Below are 21,138 nucleotides of genomic sequence, written 5' to 3' on the forward strand. Positions count from 1 at the left end.
ATCTACATGATCGTATTAAATTTAATAAATATTAATCTAAATATTCAACTGATAATCCAAATGAAAAATTAAGTTAAAAAATGGTTAGACAAAATATGAAATTAACTTTTTTCCCGTTATGACTGAAAAATGAATCGAGAATGTAATAAAAAATTATTAAGGACACACATCTGACAAAATTTGAAGTCAATATGAAATTATAAATTTTCGGTAAAATTTGCGTGTCAGATAGTTTTCAAAAAAATACCTTATACATACTTTTTGAAACACTGATAGCCATGGTAGCGAAATGAGAAAAAAACCACAAAGAAATTTATTATTCTTAAGACATCTATTTTTGAGTTTTCGATAATTAAGTTAAATTAAAAAGATTTTGTTATGGCAAAAAAAACATGTTTTAAATTGCCAAATGATATCTCACCCATGTATATTTTTCCCCTGCAGAGCCTCTTCAAATTATTACTAAATGTATTTTACAAGAATTTTTCCAATTTTCAGAAAAATGTCTCTTAATTTTTTCTTAAATCAACATTATATTTTGGTCTAGTAATATTAGATTTATCATCAAATCATATTTTGATCATATACTAGAAAATAGACGTGTTAGATATTTCGAATAATTCTAGTTGATGACAATAATCAATGATAAAATAAATGAAACAAAAATATTGATTTATTTTATTTAATTCAAAGAATTTGATAAAGAATATTCAAGAATTTTATCGTCAACCGACTAATATTTGGAATTACTTATTATTATACACAGATTCATACAATTGCATTTAAATATTCAAGCTATGATGCTAGTAATAGTAATAGAAATAGTATCAATAAGAATCACTTTATTGAATTAGAAAGATTATTAACGATTCTTATCACTGTTAACTGAGTTTAAATATATCCATATTAAAAATGAATTTCAGCAGATTTTTACCATTTTTCTAAAATCGAGTCGTCGTTATTGTCATCAACTTTTGAAAGTATCATCGCGAAGACAGAGTATCCGTGTGGTTATCGTTTTGATTTAACACTTGACCCCAGATTACTGGACCAAGCGTCTCTATAGGTTTATAAATGTTAGTTATACCGCGGAATTTGCAGTTTTTACTTGGTCGCTGCCGGTTTTTCATAATAGAATTACTATCTTTCAACGTCATTCACGTTTTCAACCCTTGATTAAAGGGTTCTTTAATTTCGTTGTTAACATCTCGACCTGTTTTTTCAACGTTTCTGCAATATAATCGATACAAACGAATCTTTTGCTTTGTGAACTATACGATATGAATTATCTACCAGCGCTTTCCAAAATGTGTCACATTTTCTTCAAATTTTGTTGCTCGTGTATTTTTCGAATATACGTTAATTCGACCCGTATATTGAACCTCTAAAATGTGTAGTAGCTTAATTGTAAGAAAAAAGAAGAAACATATTTGTAAGAAGACATAGACGAATTTTTATAAGACATTTTAATCAGTGGATAATTTATCATTAAATTGTGATAAATGAGTATTAGTGCACAGAGTCTAAAAAAATTGAAGAGGATAAATAGAAGAAAAGTGGATAATTGACGAAGACCGAATAATTAAAAGAGCTATAAAATTTGAAGTTCCAATTGAAAATTTGGTGGCACTCGTAAAAATGGTAGCCATTTGTGTTATTATTTAAATACCAATGTGGAATTAATTCGACAGAATTTGAGTAAAATAATCGAAATCCAAGTGGAATAAAAAATGGAGGCTGATTTTTGCTATATTCATAAACAGATCAAAGTACAATTTAATAACGCGTTATTTTGCAGCAATCAATAAATTTTCAAATAAGGTAAGTCAATTTGTACATGAATTATCGATATAGGTATCGAATGGTGTTAAAATGTTAACAATAAAGCGGTTCAAAGTGTAAAATACACTTTATGAAAAAAAGCGCGAGTGACATAATATGTAGTTATAATCCACACTGATTAGTGTGAAAATTAATGGTACACGTATTTTGCACGTGATGAACGAAATATAATGGAAACTAATCTTTGATATACTTCAATCCATGATACTGCATGCAACGTATCTCTCGTTACTCGACTACGTCTTCTTTTTCTTTATATTTTTTAAATATGCATATATCTGCAAATTAATGTATATGTATAGTATGATGGTATACAAAAAGCTAAAGAGAAAAGTGATACTCAATAGACGATTTATAATTGAAGAATTGAAAAATTTTCAAACATGTGGAAATGTATAATGAACAGAATATACAGAGCAATATATAGAATAGAATGTTTGGAATAATATATTCTATACATATATTATATATAAATATATGAAACATATATTTAGAGAATATTTTATAATAATGTATAATAATATATAATATAATATATCAATTATAAAATAAATATTTAATATTATAATTAATTATTAATCAACACATTCGCAATCGACGCGAATTCACGCGAATTTATAATCCTCTCCCTAGTTGTCACTCACGTGAATTCGCATAATTTCAAATTCTGTGTTTGGTTGCCATTAACATGATTTCAAAGAACAATTTGATGCACGCTCGATAATTTAAAACCAATTTTTGAATTTTTTTGAATTTTATTTTTACTATTTTTTAATTTTCAATCTACTATTTTTCAATTTCAATTTCAACTTCAATTTTTTAATTTTATAATATTAGATAAGAGAAAAATTATTAGTCGCAAATGTGTTGATACGTTATTCTTACCAAATTCAAATTTGACTCATAATTACCTATAATTAATTCGTTTGGTAACAGCATTTTTGGAAGTTTCGAAAGACATTATGGGAAGCGATTTAAAAATCGCTACTTCTACGGAGTTATCCATCTCGCGACCAAACAATTCGAATCAAGTAGAGCTACCAATTGACATGCGCTTCAACGAGGGTCATATTGTTAGTATTGTCATTTATAGTGTGTTAATGATAATATCTGCCATTGGAAACACGACGGTATTAGTGTTAATTATGCGTCGTAAACGTGTATCTAAATCGAGGATACATACGATGTTGATGCACCTTGCGATTGCTGATTTACTTGTGAGTATGACATAATGTTTCCGTCCCTTTATCAACGCCTGTCATTATTTCTTCATCTATCTTTTTTATCTTCTTTTCTTTTTCTTGTATAATTTAGTATACTTCTATTTCTTTATTAATATCTTAACAATATATTGAACAATTTTTATAATCGTGTCCTATAATTCATAATTTAATTTATAATTTAAACCAATTAATCAATTTTTATTAGAGAAAATGAGAGAATACTAACAAAGATAAGTTAAAAATTTAGTATATTTTTAGTCTTCATTGATATTAAAAATAACAAGTTGAAGAATTATTATAATGTAATATAATTAATAAATACCAATAAAATTGATGAAGTAAAAAAGATTCAAACCTTGCACCCTGGTTCTTCTTTTCTTTTTTTTATAAATATGATTTAGCATTTATTCTTCAATTATCACAGTAGTATGTTAATAAATTTCTGTAATTAAATACAATTAGTAAATTTTTTTAAATAAAATAAAGAGATATTAGCTCTTTGTATCCTGATATCCTTGTATCCTTTTTGCAACAGTTAATTAATATATATATATATTTTTTTTTTCATGTATAATTCAACATAAAGTTTGATGAATATACTAAAATAGCAGTAGATTACGTTAATGAACATACATATATAACCTGACGAAATCGTATTTGTAAAAGCTAATGCAATTATCAATAAAAAAAAATTTATGACCGACACGTAGTATAGACAACAAAATAAAAATAAGATAAGATATTTACATGTAATTGGCTTCTATGCATTAATAAACTTTAATGTCTTGCAATAAACTTTGCAACAATGTGTCGAGAATCAACTGATAGTAAAGAGTACGATTCTATTTAAATGAGCAAATTAATTTGATGTTTCACGAACAAATGAACATTGCAAAAGCATTATACAAAAATACATTTAAAGTACTATGTCGAATTGTATTGAATTGAATAGAATTAACCTATTAATTGGGAAAGACGAAGTAATTCAATTTATGTTATAAACAAACTATAATATATTTATATTTGCTGAAATTAAAATCGATCTGATTATTAATAAATAAATAAAGTAAAAAGCTGTAAAGCTCTATAATGGCGTTTTTCGCGTCATTTTCTTTCATTATATTGTAATACTCTCCACTTCTTATGATATATCTTCATAACCGAAAAATTTTTCGACAATTATTTCATCAACACTATTAACATTTGCTTTGTACTGCTTTAATACTTATGATTATAATGTATAACTAAGCTATATTATCTGATTATGCTAGTATACTATCTGATATGTAACCAAATTATACTATATTATATGCTTGTACTATGTAGAGCTAGAAAGATAATATATCAGTAATAAGAAGTTTCCTTATGCAAAATAGATATGAAGGGTAAAACAACAAAATTTTTCACTCAAATCTTAATTTTCAAAAAAATTAATTTTAAAAATTCCATTGGTTGAACATCATGAAATCCTTCGAAAAATGAGAAACTAAAATTGATCGACATAATATATGTTTGATAATTATTTTTTATGGTATAAATTAATTAAGAAGAGTAAAATTTTCTGTATGATATATACGTGTATAATATATACATAAAATAAAATTAATCTTTAACGTAATGTTAATCTCTAACGTAATATTACGAACAATATAACTGATTTACTAGTAAACAATCATATGATAAATATTAAATATCTTTTCAGTATCCAAATTCGGAAATTATTTTTTAACGATAACAAAATGATACAATAACTAGTCACATTGTCTTCAATCATATACATTTATGACCAATGAATGTTTAAAATCAATCTTCTCAAAAATAAACTTTATATCGATATATCCAACGAACTCACTACGTGAAGAAGAAAAAGGAAATGAAATAAATCCTCACTTTCCTTTATTCTCTTTATTACATTATTGTCGCAATGAATGTACAAATTTTCAGTTTATGTTAATTTTTTACTTTCTTTGACTTATCTTAAAATTACATAAAAATTTTGATTTTCTTGTTTTAAATCTATCAATATCCTTAATTTTCTCATAATACAAAATTTGTTAAAAAAAATTAATTATTCAACAAATACTAACCTTTGATTGAAATAAAAAAAATTGTCCCTTTCTTACTCAATTAAATTCTTTGAAACGTAGAAATGCATATTACTGAAACAAAAAAGATTTACAGGTTACATTTTTAATGATGCCACTTGAGATTGGTTGGGCGATCACAGTCTCCTGGGAAGCAGGAGATGCAATGTGTCGAATAATGGCTTTTTTTAGAGTATTCGGTCTATACTTATCATCTTTCATTTTGGTATGCATAAGTATGGACAGGTCAGTATAATTTTTTAAAGCAATCTTACTTTTCCTATTTCTCCTTTTTCTTTATTTTAACTCTTTTGATGCCATAACTTTATTTACTTTGTTGGGTATTTCAAGCATTAAATTTGATTTGATAAAAAAATTGTACTGACCACTTACAAAAAAAGAAATGAAGTTGAATAAATTTTTTATCACATTTTGTTATATAACATTAATCAATAATCAATAATTTAACTGATTATGTGAATTTTGTGATATAGATTTTTTCCTAGATAATATAAAAAATATCAATCTAATTTAATTGTTATGAAAAAATAATAGAAATACATTACATTTGTGCTTAAAACTTTTGTTTGGATTATTTTCATGAGATTCGATAAGTTGAAGCGTAGATATTTCAAATCTCGATCTTTCGATATTTCGATATTTTGACAAGTCGCATTCAATTAAAGAAACTTTACCTTTTTCATAATGTCCTTTTTATTTAATTTTTAAATACTCAATCAATTATTAATACTAGAATTGTTTCATATAATATTAATAAATTTTTTAAAAAATTTGGTACTAATTACAAATAAATATATAACTCAGGAACAATATATTGAAAACAATTTTTAAAATTTTTGTAAACACAAAAAAGATCGTATAAAATATTTTTTCGTTTGATCTGCTCCTATATATAAAGTTACTTTCATCAATTTATTGATGAAACAGTGATAGTAGAATAACTTCACGGATCTATAATGCAATGATAAATTAATTAGTGGCATCATAAGTGTTAAATTAATTGTTTAAGATAAAATTTTTAATTTAAAAAAAATAGAAATTATAAAAAATTAAAAATATTATAGAGTTGTATTACCTGAAGATTTTTTGTTCATGTTTTAATTTTGTTCTTCTTTATAACAAAAAATAATTTCATATTACTGAAACGAATTTCATTTAATAAAATTAATCATTTTAATTTAGATATTATGCAGTAATAAGACCTCTTCAGTTATGGGATGTTGATAAAAGAGGAAAAATCATGTTATGCTTTGCTTGGATGGGATCTGCTGTTTGTTCAATGCCTCAAGTATGACCATCATAAATAACTAATTAAAATAAAGACTTTTGTTACTATTTTTATTTCTATTCTATGTTAAATATTAAATTTTAGTTTATAATAGTTCTTAATTATTTTTTATAGTTTTCATCTATTTTTCATTTCAGATATTAAGGTACAGTTTATAATAATTTTTAGACTACAATGTATAAATTATATTAAAGTATTAATTGCTTAAAATAAGATGGGCCCATTATCTTTAAATTATATTATATATGATCTTAATTCATACATTATTAATATTTTAAATTTGATTTTACATATCTTACATCTTATTTAAACTATCTTCTATTTTTCGTTTCTAATCCATAAGAATTATTAATCATATAATATTTATATATATCACAGATAAATATTACATATGTAATATTTTTCATTGTTGACACATTTCATTGGAGCAATAATTAGTAAAAAAAAATTCTTATTCATTGATCTCAGGATACACATTAATAATTATGGTTTCTTTTTTAGATGATAGTATTTCATTTGGAAACCCATCCAAATATTACATGGTATTCACAATGTGTTACATTTAATACTTTTCCAACATACACTCATGAAATAACTTATTCTCTCTTTGGAATGATCATGATGTATTGGTTTCCACTTATTGTGATAATATATGCCTATACGAGCATTCTTTTAGAGATATGCAGGAGATCAAAAAAGAGCGAAGATGGTACAAAAAAATTTATTTTAAATTTAATAAATTATATTTTAATTTGATAAAGATTGATAATATAAATAATATCTTCATATTTTTAAATAATTAGTGTAGTAATATTGATCGTATGAATTTTAGATAAAATTCGTCGTTCTTCTATGGGTTTTCTTACACGAGCGAGAATACGGACTCTCAAAATGACAGTGATCATTGTTGCTGTATTTTTTATTTGCTGGACACCATATTATGTTATGAGTCTCTGGTGAATTATATCGCTTAATACATTGATTATTAATGTATTGGTGTTATATGTACTACATGTATTATATGTATTAACAATGCAGTTCATTTTTTAAGAAAATAATTTTCAATTTTTACCTTTTAAAGTTTAGTTCACCCTAAATTAGCTTCTTTTAAAATAATATTATACACCAAAATTTTTCCTGTTTATTTTGAAGTATAGAATATAGCTTAGGTTTTAAATTATTATATATCTATTTTACATCAATATGAGATATATTTGAATGTACAGGTACTGGATTGATCGGCCCTCGGCGTATAAAGTTGATCAACGAATTCAGAAAGGTCTCTTTTTATTTGCATGTACAAATTCTTGTATGAATCCTATTGTATATGGTGCATTTAATATTAGAGATCGTAATAAGGTATATGTCTCTTATTTTTTTATTCGACAAATGCAAAATTAATTAAATAAATATCTATATAATTAATGTTATTTCAGACATCTGTAAGACCAACCACCATAGAAACTCGAGTCACACCATTGTCATTATCACTTAAACTTCTTGATTAATGTTTATTTATGTGTAAGGAACATTGACAATAGTTATAAGTTAAATCTAATCATTAGCATCAAATTTGACTGTGATTGCTAAGTTATATGGAATTGCTTGGAATTATTAGAAACTGCTGTTCTTTCTGCAGCAGGGTTATTTGTTCATAAATGATTATTGAAAAAATTTGCAATTTAATTCTGCGATTTAGATAATAAATAAAATAAAAGGAATGAGAATAAAGGTATACAAAATATTGAATATTATTATAATTTAATTTTACTTTTAAATATTTATCCTAATTTTGAGACCTAGGATTTCTATTTTGTTGCGTGTAAACATTTTCATAAACTATGGATTTCAATATTTCTTTGCACACAAATTTTTATTTCATTATTTTCAGATATTTATTCCAGTAGAAAATTCTTATTGCTATTAATATAATGCTAGAAGGATTAACATTTGTGTCACAGAAGATTTATATCCAAAAACTCAATACCTTTTAGAAACCACATTTTTTAAAAAGCTATGTAAGTACTAATAACGTTGATGAAGCCAAAGTATGTCGTAAAGATGAAATATGCAGATACCTTGTGTAAAAATATACAGGATAATCTATATAAAAACATAAAAAATTTTTTTTAAATTTATTACAATGTAATATATCTATATGTAAATTAAATTATTAAAATTCAATGATAATGCTATTTATTTGTTCATTTGTACAAAGTTCATGTAATATCATATTTCTAAAATAAAGAATATTGATAAAATAAACATTTATTTATTTAAACATCCATTCATCTAAATCATTGAACATAAATATATGTAATAAAATTAAATATATTGTGATCGAATAAAAAATGAGAGATTTATAGCAGTTAGAGAGATATATAGGAGGAAAAGAATTATTACAAATTATATTTACTTTATTTTATCAGTACATAATGTTTAATAAAACATTTGTTATATTTCTTTACAGTATGCTAAGTAACTTCTTGTCTGAAAGTATATTTTAAAAAATTAAAAACCAGTACAAAACTATGTTAATAACATGCTCTTTTAAGAGGAATCAGTCGAAGATGAAAGCACACATTCTCACATTATAATGTAAGCAAAATGCATTTCAAAAAGATTGAAACATGTATATCCCACGTAATTATTTATTATAAGTCAGTTACCAGTCGCACAAATGGTTCATAAACGTTTGTGAGCTTTTTGAACAGTTAGTATAAATGTGTGACATGCATGACTATAAATGTTTACAAACGTTTATAAATACTTACAAGTGGTGTCAGTACAGATAGTAGAAGAAATAATTCTTCACTAGGCCTTATATTTCTTTACACATCACTTTAACAAGATAAAGAGTAGAAATTCAAAACTAATATTGTTTTTAAAAATTAGCTCTAGATCATATTCATTAACATTTATTTAGGAGTAATGTTTGATAAATATTTATTACAAATGTTTGCTTACATCTCTAACTGCTCATAAGTATTTGCAAGTATTTTATGCGATCGGTAGATACACGTATTTTTTAATTATGAAATAATCTCTCTTCTTAATTTGGAGCAAATGTAACCAATACTTGTTTAAAAAAGAAATAATTCTGATTATTTTACTCTATTTTTCAAGAATTGGTTAATCTAAGGGCAAATTGGTTAATAAATTTGCGTTTCATGAGAAAATATGATGTGAAAAATAAGTTTGACAAAATAGAAAATTGTACGAAACAATCTCAAATAAAGCTGCATTTTAATAAATTATTATAAATCATTGAAATTATAAAATATATTTATATACTTGAATTGTATATAAATACAAACATTACTTCAAACAATATCAACATAACAAACGTAAATCTTACTTTAGCATTGTTAAAATTTGACAGCACCATTTTTTCTTCTTTTTTTTTTTTATATATTAATGCTCCTTTTACCACTATTATTTTAAAACAAAATTTATAGTACAATATTACGTTTTTGTTTGCATGTTTGAGTTTGCACAAATGTTTGAACCATTTATGATAGAAAAAAATGTGTCTTAATTATTATTTGTTGTATAAAAGAAGAATAGTTAATGCATAGGTAAAGTTTTGCCAAAAGTCTTTGACTGGCATAGTACACTTCATATGCAAACAGCACCAGTACTTACGTTTTTTCACCATTGTGGATGAATTTGATGGAAAGACCACTGCTGATATGTATTATTAATATCACATGGCATTAGTGATAATTGTTGAGTTTGAGGATGAAGTGCCATGCACTTTTTGTGTACTCTATGTAGAAGAGTTTTTGTCTTCTATAAAAGTAATAAAATTTTAATAAAAAATGATTAAATAAAATAGTAATTTAATAAAAGATCATTTACTTCATCATATTGCCATGGACCATCTACAGTCCCTAAACGGCAAAATACGAATTTCACTCCTTGGTTGTCAGCAGATATGCATCGTTCTCCAACACCTAATTGACCTTTCGCGTTTAATCTAATTAACTAAAAAATATAATTATATAAATTATAACTCTTAAATAAAAAATTTAAGGTAAAGATAATCAAAAATTACCTGATTATTGCCAAATCCATGACACTCAGTTGTAGCCATTAAACTAGGAGGAGAATGGCTCATTGTATCCAAACATGTTCCTGTTGCTACATTTCGCAACTAAGATTTAAAGAAGAAAGGAGAGAAATTTATTTGCATATAGAAAAGAACAAGACATGTATATATATAAGCATACATGTGGACGTAAACTCTGATTGAATTAAAAAATTATAGGCAATGTAATATGAATTCCTATTAGTTTTCCTTCCAATATAGTTAAATAATTGTAATCCTTTATTGTAACCCTGCATTACTATACAAAAATAACTGAAGATCTCCTGCTTTACATTGAATCTTGTTATGTACAACTATTAATATAAATACAATAGACGCGTTTATACGATCATATAGCGTAAAATAGTACCTTTTATTGATATTTATTCTATACTTATTTTATTTAAAATATTTAGAATGTTTTTTTATATAGATTACTTTGTAGATTACTTTCTAGACGATACGATATGATGACTATGATAAATCGTAAGTTGTTGTTGCACATTAATTAAATCAATATAGATATTGACATTATTACCTCTCCCCAGTGAATATTAGGCGGTAATTCAGGGAACTTATCGAAAACATCATAAGCCACATTTTCCATGTACCACTGAAAGCTTTTACATCTTTTTCGTTTCTTAAACTCCAACTGCTCTGATATATCACCATGATCAAGCAATTGTGCTAGTGGTTCCCTTGTATAAAAGAATTCCTTGTATTTATCATCAAACCAAGTTTCAACAACTCTCTTGTAATTCTGGGAAGGATTTATAATTAGTAAATATATATATCTGTATATTATAGATTTGTAAATATATGTGAAATTATATGAAATTTCATACTTCATACAACTTCATATTCATATTTATAATTTACATTATAAATAATTAAATTACGTTTCTATGATTGTGTAATAAGAAATAAATAAATATACATGTGTTGTATAATTAATAAAATATACTATATTTATAGTTACTATGATACTATATTTATAGTTTCATAAATTAATGTGCAGAAAAAAATTAATTAGTTTACTTACTATAGTTATTAATGGTCCTTTTTTTTTTTGTGCCAATTTACCAAATGTATAAGGCATGAACCCTCTATATACATGACCAACGTGTGAACATGGTACCCAAAGAATACTTCCTCCACACTGCCATATTTTAAACGATAATTCAAAATTTTCACCACCCCAAATAAATAATCCATCGTCATATCCACCCAACGACAAAAAGTATTCCCGATTTATAGCAAACAAACCACCGGCATGAGTAGGAGACCTAAAGTGAATTTTTCCTAATACATGAATGTAAAATAATTTCATTCTATGTGCTAAGTATATTTTGTGAAATACAAATTACTTGTACGGCATGCTGTTATAAGGTCGTGTTTTTTTCTCTCTTGCAGGCAGTTCATTTTCTTTATACAACATTCCCCATTCAAATATACCCCGATACAGATGTCCTTCTTGGTATACAGGACGATATTCAAAAGTCTTGTGATCAATACCATCAATAATGGGAACTGTCATTACAGTTCTAAAAACATTTGAAAGATAATAAAAAATTCATTTTCTTATGATAATTTAAATAATAATTAACACATTCAATGACAACAGAAAAGTAACCATTTTGACAGAACTGTAAGTTCAAGTGAATATTAGAATATATAATTAAAAAAAATTTGTTTTTGTGGTGCATTCTTAATTTTTTCATCTACTTTTACATTCACTTTGCACGAAGAATAAAGTAAAATATATTCTTGTTTCTTTAATAAAAGTTTCCTGTTAACTACTATATGTTTTCAACCACTTATTGAACATGAATCATATTCATAAACTTTCCCTTTCTCTGAGTTTTTGAACCATAATTATAATTTTAAGTGTTAAAAGAACATTAGCAAAGATAATTCCATGGTATGTTACTTTTCAATGTGGACACTATTTAATAATGAAAAAAATACCTATCAGCAGCTATTGGAGCTAAAAGAGGTGGTAACCAATTAATATTAACTTCACAGTGTGCATCCAAAAACACTATGACTTCACCCTTAGCTTCACGTGCACCATATGATCTTGTCCTTATTAAACCCTCTCTTCTATCATTTCTTATTATTTTAACTATGTCTCCCCATTGTTCTATGTAGGAATCTAAATTTCCCTTTAAATTATCTATAAAGATTTATATTTTACTTATTTCTTGAAATAATTAATAAATATGAATTTGTTTATTATACTGTATAATTGTTACAGCTTCTATTCTGATAAACTTATTGTTCATTTACCTTTATCAGAAAAATCATCTACAAGTAAAATTTCTTCCAAATATTGAGGAGGAGTACGATTTATCACACTATGAACAGTTCTCATGAGTACTGACCAACCCTCATTGTGAAATACTATAATTACACTAGTTTTTGGAAGTGTTTCTGGATAATTCCAATGTTTACATCTGTAAATAGAGAATATATATATAATTTTGTGTGTGTGTGTGTGTGTGTGTGCAAAATTTCTACGAAATCAATACTATTTAATTGCAATATCTGATTTTTATCTTATACTTGTACCAGAATGTATGGAAAGATTTCTGAGATTTAGAATTTAATTTACATAATATTTCTATAAAATTTTGGATTATAAAAAGTAGGAAATAGTAAATTAACTTACTCAGGCATTCTTGTATCAGGTATTGATCTATCCAATGAAATTTCATCAGAACATACCATGTTCATGCCATAATCTATTTCTGATTGTATAATATCATTTTGTTGGTCTTCTCTAAGAATGTAAGGTTTACCTCTTTCACCAGGTCCACTTTTAATTAATACATGTTTTGGTTCAAAGTTACCTAAGTCCTTTGCTAGAAATGGCTCCTATAAAATAGTAAAAACACTGAAATGTATTTATAAGAATGCAAAATATTTTTTGCATTTAGTTTTGTATTTAGTTTGTAGATGCAAATAATTTTATATACTAGAAATTATATTTATTTATTAAAAAGATCTGATATTTTATTTACCTGTTTAACCTTTAAACTTTCTGACCAATATTCTTTAAAATTATTGATAGATTTATCAGAAAAAAAGTTGATAACAATATATAGTGTATAAAGAACAAATATACTACAGATAATAATACTAAAAAGACGGTTTCGTCTTAGCTGAACAATTCTCATTTTGTTGAAGATAATTACACCTGAAATAAAAATGATTAGTATAATATAAAATAAAGAAGACATTTACATAAATTTGATGTGGATAATAGCTCTTGAATACATGATTATGGAAACTAATTAAGCAATAAAGATATATGAGTAAAGAGAAAAATGAATGTAAAATAGAAATATATAATATAAGAAACTCAAAATAAATTTGGAATTAAGTCGTCAAATTATAATTTTTTTAATATTTATATGATTCTAAAACAATTAAAATATTTAGTAAAATACTGTGAAAAAAATACAAAAAATAACATATTAAAATTTTCATTACCTCAAATAAAAATACATAGATACATGAAATAGAATAAATTTTAACAAATTCTGGAAATGTATTATAATGATATTAAAAATTATATCATAATAAACAGAATCATTATTTAAAAAATCTGAAGCTACGTTGCTTCACACCACAGCCAACGTGTCTTTTGCATACACTTGAGTTCCTATGTGTGGGTACTTCACTTTCATCAAACCAACACGCATTCGACATTCCTAGTTTCTATTTTAAAAATTTGTTGTGAAAATGTCGTCATCTGATGTATGGTTGTTATTATGCGAATTTAACGGAAAGATTATGCATTATTCGATTTGTAATCATAAATTGTGCATTATAAATTAAATCAATTTTTTAAAAACCACATATTATATTCATTATACACATCTGTTTATAAAGATCCTTGTGTTAATTAAACAGATACAAATTAAAAAATATACATTTTACGTTATAAATAAATATAGCACATAAGTGCTAAGAAATTAGAAATATTTTTTATGATTGCTTGTATAAACTTTATTTTTTTCCATTTTAGTATCATATGTATGTATGTATCCTATAATGTAAGGAAAGTGTTGACTATATTATATTCAAAATGACATTTCTGAAATTGTTGATACAAATTTCTTAAAAAGATTATAGTATTCATTAAATATTTCTTAAATTTTTAGTTTTTATTTTTTTATATTACTGTTTGTAATATGTAAATATAAAAAGTTTGATGATTATTTATTAGATCAGAGATCATCAAGACTTAGTTATTATGCAAGATGCAATGGAGAATGTAAATATGGGATGTTTATTTGCACAAATAAAAAAGTTGACACAAGAATTAGATTTGTATCGTCAGGTATATTTTATTTTATTAATAGTATCATTTAATCAAATATTATATTAATGCAGCATGAGATATCATTAATGTAACAGAAATGGAGAAATACTATTATAAATGAGAGTGTTAAAAAGAACAATTCATTAATTAGTGTAGAAGCTGAAGAAATAAATAAAGCACAACAGTCTAATCTTGTTATTAAATCAGAACGCGAAGGTAGTCATAATTATGCAGTAGAATTAACATAATAAGAAAGATCTAGTAAGAAATTGGATTCACGAGCAGCTATTGATAGAGAAACGTTAGAAATTTTGCAATCGAATTTAGTAGCTAAAAAATTGAATACGTAACAATTATATACGATTTTAGAAAAACTTGGCCTTAGCAATATGTTGTTATCACTTCCACTGGATAATATTGTTAAAAAATAATGAAATTTCAAATTTCAAATTAAACGTAATATAAACATTGAATAGTAATTATTAATTAATATATAATTTCAATAATTACAGAATCGCACAAATTCCGGAAGTAACTGATTATATAAAAAAGTTAAATAATTCCTGTTGTGAAAATTCAGTACCTGAATCTATAAATTCCAAGAATTATGAGACTAGTAATATTCATAATACTTTAGAAGCAACGGTAGAATCCCTCAAGGTATGTTGATATTATGCATATAAGGTACATGTAAGGGAACTAAAAAACTTAAAAATACATACTTTCAATAATTTTATGAAATATAATGTAACAAATTTATAATTTTTTAATTTTTATTTTTAGAAGGAACAGGAATATTTAAATATGAAATTAAATACTGCATAAACAGCTTCAAAAAGCCTTCTGTCTGAAAATGTAAAGCTTCAAATACAAATAACAACATTACAGTCTTAAAATAATTCATTGCCAGCCCAGCATACAGCTTTGCAACTTGCGAATTTGTAACTTGTTACTGAAAAAGAAGAGGTTAAACTTGAAATTATTAAATTTATTTCTCTTTTAATTCAAAGTATTGATGTCTCCACTATGTAAATATATTTGTATATTTTCAAATATTACTTATTCAATTTTTTAATTTAACTGTCACAAGAACGCAGTGTGCAACAACCAGCACATACACAACTTGTTTATGACATGTGATAAATGTAGAAAATGAAATCTAAGCTCTTACATAGAAAAATGATGTTGACCAGCACTAATGTGTTATGTATCAGAATGATGGAGCTGAGGTATGTAAAGAAAAGAAAGAGGTTTGAATGAAAGCAGTGAGAAGAGGAAATGATCCCACAAGTACAGGAGAAGGTGGTAAAATATATGGAGAACCATTTAAAGTGGGACTATATTTAAAAATAAAATGAATTCGTTTTGTATTCAAAAATAATTACTGTATATATGTGTTTTAGGACGAATTTCATACAAGATTAGGTTTTTGTCGACGAGGTTCAATTGCCGTGGAAGAGATGAAAATGGTTCCCAATTCTTCTTTACTCTTGGTTCTGCATCAGAATTGCAGAGTAAACATACAATCTTTGGTAAGGTTACTGAAGAAACTATATATAACATGCTTAAACTTAAAAAAGCACCTGTAGATGAGGTAAATTTAATGTTTACTAGAAAATATATCAAGAATGTATATAAATATTATATTTCCTCTTTTTTGTAGAATGATAGACAACTTTATGCACCAAAAATGATAAAAACTATAATATTGAACAATCCATTTTCTGATATTAAACCAAGAATAATGGTACAGGAAAGTGAAGAAGTAAAGGACAGTTCAAAAACTAAAACAGCAGCAATAAAGTAAAAATCATATATGTTTGCAGAATTTGGTCCTGATAGTATTATTCTTTGCAATGAAAAATTTCGTTACAAAGATTTCAATCTTTTATCATTTGGTGAAGCAGCAGAGGAAGATGAAGAAGAATCTGTGATGTTAAATAAAAAGTTTAGTGATCAGGGCAAATCAGCACATGATTATTTAACTGATTTAAAATTAAGCTCATAACCAGCCGTTGTCCTACCTGAGCTTGCAAATAAGAAAAAGTAGGAAGGCTGTTGTAACGATTGGGAAAGTGACGACGAAGTAAAAACTCGAGAAGATTCATATGTTATAAACAAAGAAGAAGATAAGTTATAAACAAACAGAAGAAACTTCTATAACTCTTATTTAGTTTATAATAATGTAATTAGTTGTACTCTATATTATTTTTTATATGTATGGACTGTCGTTATTTACTATAAGTGTTCCCGAATGATCCTGATTATTTAACATATAAAAAGTGATAAGGATAGTTTAACACAGCGATGCGTATAAGAGAAATCTTCGATTTGGAAATCTTGCAATTGGTATTATTAATTTTGCATAAATTATTGAATTTATTGTTAATCACTAATTGATATTGTTAATACTAAATTACCTGAGTCATAAATTTACAATAAAAGTAGAAAAAGTTAAGAAAATGTCGACTATTCTAGAGAAAAAGTAATTAAGGAAATCGTATGTGCAAACTTCCTTTGCTTTTGCATTATTACGACGTGATCTAAGACTTGGAAATCGCAATCTGTTCTTGTTTTGTCTTTGCATGTAATTGATACACGTGATATAATATACAAAATAAAATTAATTGTAGGATGTTTTGAATAAATTTGTTTAGATGTATACAGTTTGCATTATTTATAATGCAGGAAACTGGAAATATTGGTGCAATCTGCAAAGTTATACGTAGATCGTCACTAATGTAGAGAATGACGAGTAGTGAAGAGATGCTAAGTAAATCACTAATATAGGAAACAACCGTTAATGAAGAGATGATAAGTACTCGATGATTTAAAATGTATACAATGACCGAAAATGAAAAGATGATGAGTAACTCGATAGTCAATAATGTAGAGAACAAACAATACATCAGAGATGATAAGCTACTCGATAATCAGTAAAGTAGAAAACACCAATAATAATGCGATGATAAGTAAATCGACAATCAGCAATGTAGAAAACAACTGTTCTTGGAGAGATAATAGGTAATGTAGGAAACACAAATATTGTGATTATATTTAAATCGACAATCAGTAGAGTAGAAAACTACTGCTTCTAAGAGAGAGTAGGTAACTTAATAATCTGCTATGTTGAAAATACCTATACTAAAGTGACGATAAGTAACCCGACAATCGGTAGTGTAGAAAACAACTGTAATTAAAGAAATAATAGAATACTCGATAATTAGTAATGTAGAAAACACCGATATTGATCTGATAAGTAAGTCGACCATCAGTAGTGAAGAAAACGATTGTAAGTAAAGGGGTAATAAGTAACTCGATCGAGAGAATTGTAAATAATGACTGAAACTGCAGGGCTTATAAGTTACGCGTTAATATTAGCTGTATAAATTTATAATATAAGTGAAAAAATTACGACATTATTGGCTATTACTAGTACATATGACGAATTTGTGTTAAAATATATCCATAACATGCAAAAAATTATTAAATTATAAAGCGTATTATTAATTACAAATTAAAGTTATCAGTAACAAATAGTTTGCAAGCGAAAAAGTTAATTAATTATTAGATAATACTTGAACAAAGAACGTATTTGTGTTAAAAAGCAACCATAATTTACGTGAAATTAATACACTACTAAATTTAATGTAATAACAAATTAAAATTGTAGACAACAAATAGTTTGCAAAGTTTATTAACGATAAAAGTAAAGAAAGTTAATAAATTATTAATTATTACAGCGGAAAAGTAACTTTTAAAGGAATCGGTAAAGTTTGGAAATTTTCACGGATCTTCGCCAGGCTGCCGCTATATAAGGGGCCCGCGTGCAGGCTCGACCTAGTTGTCGCTTCGACTTTGGGGGGATCGCGATAATATTCTTTCTTTTTGTTTCAGGTTTTAATTATTTCTTCTTTCAGATTCTATTTCTTTTATTCTAGATTTCATTGTTTGTGCATTCAAGTGTTTTGTACACTATGCGAATGCTTCGTCGTTGGTTTATTTGTATATCATCGTTGGCTAGATCAATGGCTATTCAGTGACCATTGTCCACTCTCTCGAATAATTTAATAATAATTCCTTCTTTCAGGTACTAATTATTTCTTCTTTCAAGTTCTAATCATTTTTCTTCTTCCAGATTTTATTTCTTTAATTCTATTTGTCTTTGTTTCAGCATTCGAGTATTTCGTACAATATTCGAATGCTTCGTCGTTGGTTTATTTGTATATCATCGTTGGCTAGATCAATGGCTATTCAGTGGCCATTGTCCACTCTCTTAAATAATTTAACAATAATTTCTTCTTGCAGATTTTATTTTTTTCATTCTATGTGTCTTTGTTTCAGCATTCGAGTATTTCGTATAATATTCGAATGCTTCGTCGTTGGTTTACTTATGTCTCATCGTTGGCTAAATCTTTCCTTTCACAAATTTTACGACTTCCGTTCGATTTGTTTTCGTTAGAGCGTTCGAGTATTTCGTATAATACTCGAGCGCTTCCTCGTTGGTATGTTTATATCTCACCGTTGGAATGTTTCTGTCTCGTAGTTATGTTGCTCAGGTCTCGTCGTTGGCTTGCTCGTTCCATTTGGTTATTATCCTTGATGGTTTCCTCGTACTAATCCCTTTCCTTTCAGCTACATATTAACAATAATATATTCTGTTTTAGCTTTTAGGTTTCTCAAGATTCTGTTTGCGACACATCAATGAACGATGCGTGCGTTTACTTTTAAGTAATCATAAGATAGATCCATAGACTAAGTATCATGTGCGCGCTATCTGTACAAAGGTAAGCTACCTAATTTGGAGCGAAATTTATAAATTCTCTATCATTTTCTTATCCCCCTCGTTTAGCAAATAGAACATAATTGTTCTCGCGATAATCGCGATCGTTCGTAAGTACCGACTAGCCTACGCGACGTGCTCTCGTGTACTCGATAAGTACATGCTTCGTAAGTCATCCTCACGACTCGTCTCCGACACTCATTTCCAGTCACTGTCAATCTCGTCATGCATCGGGTTCCAGGGTGACCCCCTCGGATCAGTGCGTCTTCTGACCTCGACGGGGCGGTCCGCTGCCTAAGTCGTACGCGACTGGGGCTCGGGCACATGCTGGCCGGACTAGTACCATCTACGGTTAGACCACAGGGATGATTAAGTAGTTCTACCCCGTGTGGCTGGGATGCGAAGTGTCTGTCTTGGCCGGCAACCGCCCAGCAGGGCCCTCGCGTTGACACTAGAAGTTTCATTGGTTCAGGGACTATCCTTGGTCCACGTGTAAGTCTTGGCGAGCGCACCAGTGGCTGGAATTGAGCTAGGCCCGATCGGGAGGGTGCCGAGGTATGAAGTTATCTCTGTACACGGGAGTACATCGCCTAGGCTAGTCGGTCTTTCGAATAATCGCGATCTCGTTCGGGCGCGTCGCGATTTTCTATTTGCTCGCGTGTTTGATATTTCATTCCCTATTTTTATGGGAACTTGAAAATATCTTAGCGTTGCGACAGTAGAGTTACAGTATACCGAATCGAAATTCGCTTTGTAAGACACGAAATTAAATAAAGTGTCAGTAGAGTCACTTTAACTTAATTCGCTCCAAGTTAGATTAGGGTACCTTTGATACAGGTAGCACCAGCAGGCTGCGCCACTAGGGCACATGTCGGGTCTCGATGCGTAGCCACCTCCACGTGGTGAGACCTGGTAATTGATATCGTTTCCCAAAGGAAAACGATATCAAGCTAAGAGCTACGCACAAAGTATAACATATGTCCTATCTCTTGTGAATTTTCACTGTTCCATTTAGAATTTGAAAATACAGAGTGGGCAATATCTGTTTAAATGACATTTAAATGAAGAGGAATTAAGCTAACAAGGAAGTGCAAGTGCTTCGGGTCACCGATTTAGTTGATACTCTGCAGGTTTGTAGATATCGTCATGCAGTTTAAGAAAATACGTCATTATAGCGGCAACTACCCAATAGTTTTTGAGATATTTACGATTAAAGTTTCATTACTTTATTAATTACAGATTTATTTCCATCATTTTACAAGTGCGGTCGTGGCCTAAAAGCGATAGAGGAATATTCCTGTGGTAATGGACCGTGGTTCGATTCTCGTCCCATGGTTGGTAGTCTTTTAAACTACTTTTGATTGTGTTCATTTTTCGTCTATGAAAAAATTGTAAATAAAATTTCTAAATAAACTAATTTATTTTTTACGCTTTCTTATGCTAGTGTATAATTATTACAAAATAATAAGAATATTAT

The 21,138-nt window shown here is 27.3% G+C and overlaps 2 protein-coding genes and 1 long non-coding RNA gene across 4 annotated transcripts; 2 read left to right on the forward strand and 1 right to left on the reverse strand.

Moving 5' to 3' along the window:
* The first annotated feature begins 1,688 nt into the window (after positions 1 to 1,688).
* On the forward strand, positions 1,689 to 7,966 carry AkhR (Adipokinetic hormone receptor). Its single transcript, XM_017908775.1, has 8 exons — positions 1,689 to 1,821; positions 2,779 to 3,059; positions 5,247 to 5,395; positions 6,353 to 6,458; positions 6,960 to 7,167; positions 7,291 to 7,414; positions 7,685 to 7,817; positions 7,895 to 7,966. The coding sequence occupies exons 2-8, from the start codon at positions 2,805 to 2,807 to the stop codon at positions 7,964 to 7,966; spliced, it is 1,047 nt and encodes a 348-aa protein (XP_017764264.1). The 5' UTR covers positions 1,689 to 1,821; positions 2,779 to 2,804.
* Positions 5,176 to 13,727, reverse strand: Pgant7 (N-acetylgalactosaminyltransferase 7). 2 transcript variants are annotated; one of them, XM_017908774.1, is made up of 11 exons: positions 13,572 to 13,727; positions 13,220 to 13,425; positions 12,838 to 13,004; positions 12,517 to 12,724; positions 11,916 to 12,092; positions 11,591 to 11,834; positions 11,087 to 11,308; positions 10,516 to 10,614; positions 10,320 to 10,445; positions 10,104 to 10,250; positions 5,176 to 5,224 (listed from the first exon to the last, which is right to left on the reverse strand). In XM_017908774.1, exons 1-10 carry the CDS (start codon positions 13,725 to 13,727, stop codon positions 10,110 to 10,112), a joined length of 1,746 nt encoding a protein of 581 aa, XP_017764263.1. In that variant the 3' UTR covers positions 5,176 to 5,224; positions 10,104 to 10,109. The 2 variants fall into 2 exon arrangements, with proteins under 2 accessions (XP_017764263.1, XP_017764262.1); XM_017908773.1 differs by lacking the exon at positions 5,176 to 5,224 and having other exon boundaries at positions 9,943 to 10,250.
* Positions 13,728 to 14,826: 1,099 nt separating this feature from the next.
* On the forward strand, positions 14,827 to 16,152 carry LOC108553758 (uncharacterized). Its single transcript, XR_001890658.1, has 3 exons — positions 14,827 to 14,896; positions 15,391 to 15,538; positions 15,662 to 16,152. It is a non-coding gene; the product is annotated as an uncharacterized LOC108553758 (long non-coding RNA).
* The last annotated feature ends 4,986 nt before the right edge of the window (positions 16,153 to 21,138 follow it).

Source organism: Eufriesea mexicana, unplaced genomic scaffold (assembly GCF_001483705.2).
Source record: "Eufriesea mexicana isolate 0111107269 unplaced genomic scaffold, ASM148370v2 scaffold12808, whole genome shotgun sequence".
Taxonomy (NCBI): Eukaryota; Metazoa; Arthropoda; class Insecta; order Hymenoptera; family Apidae; genus Eufriesea; species Eufriesea mexicana.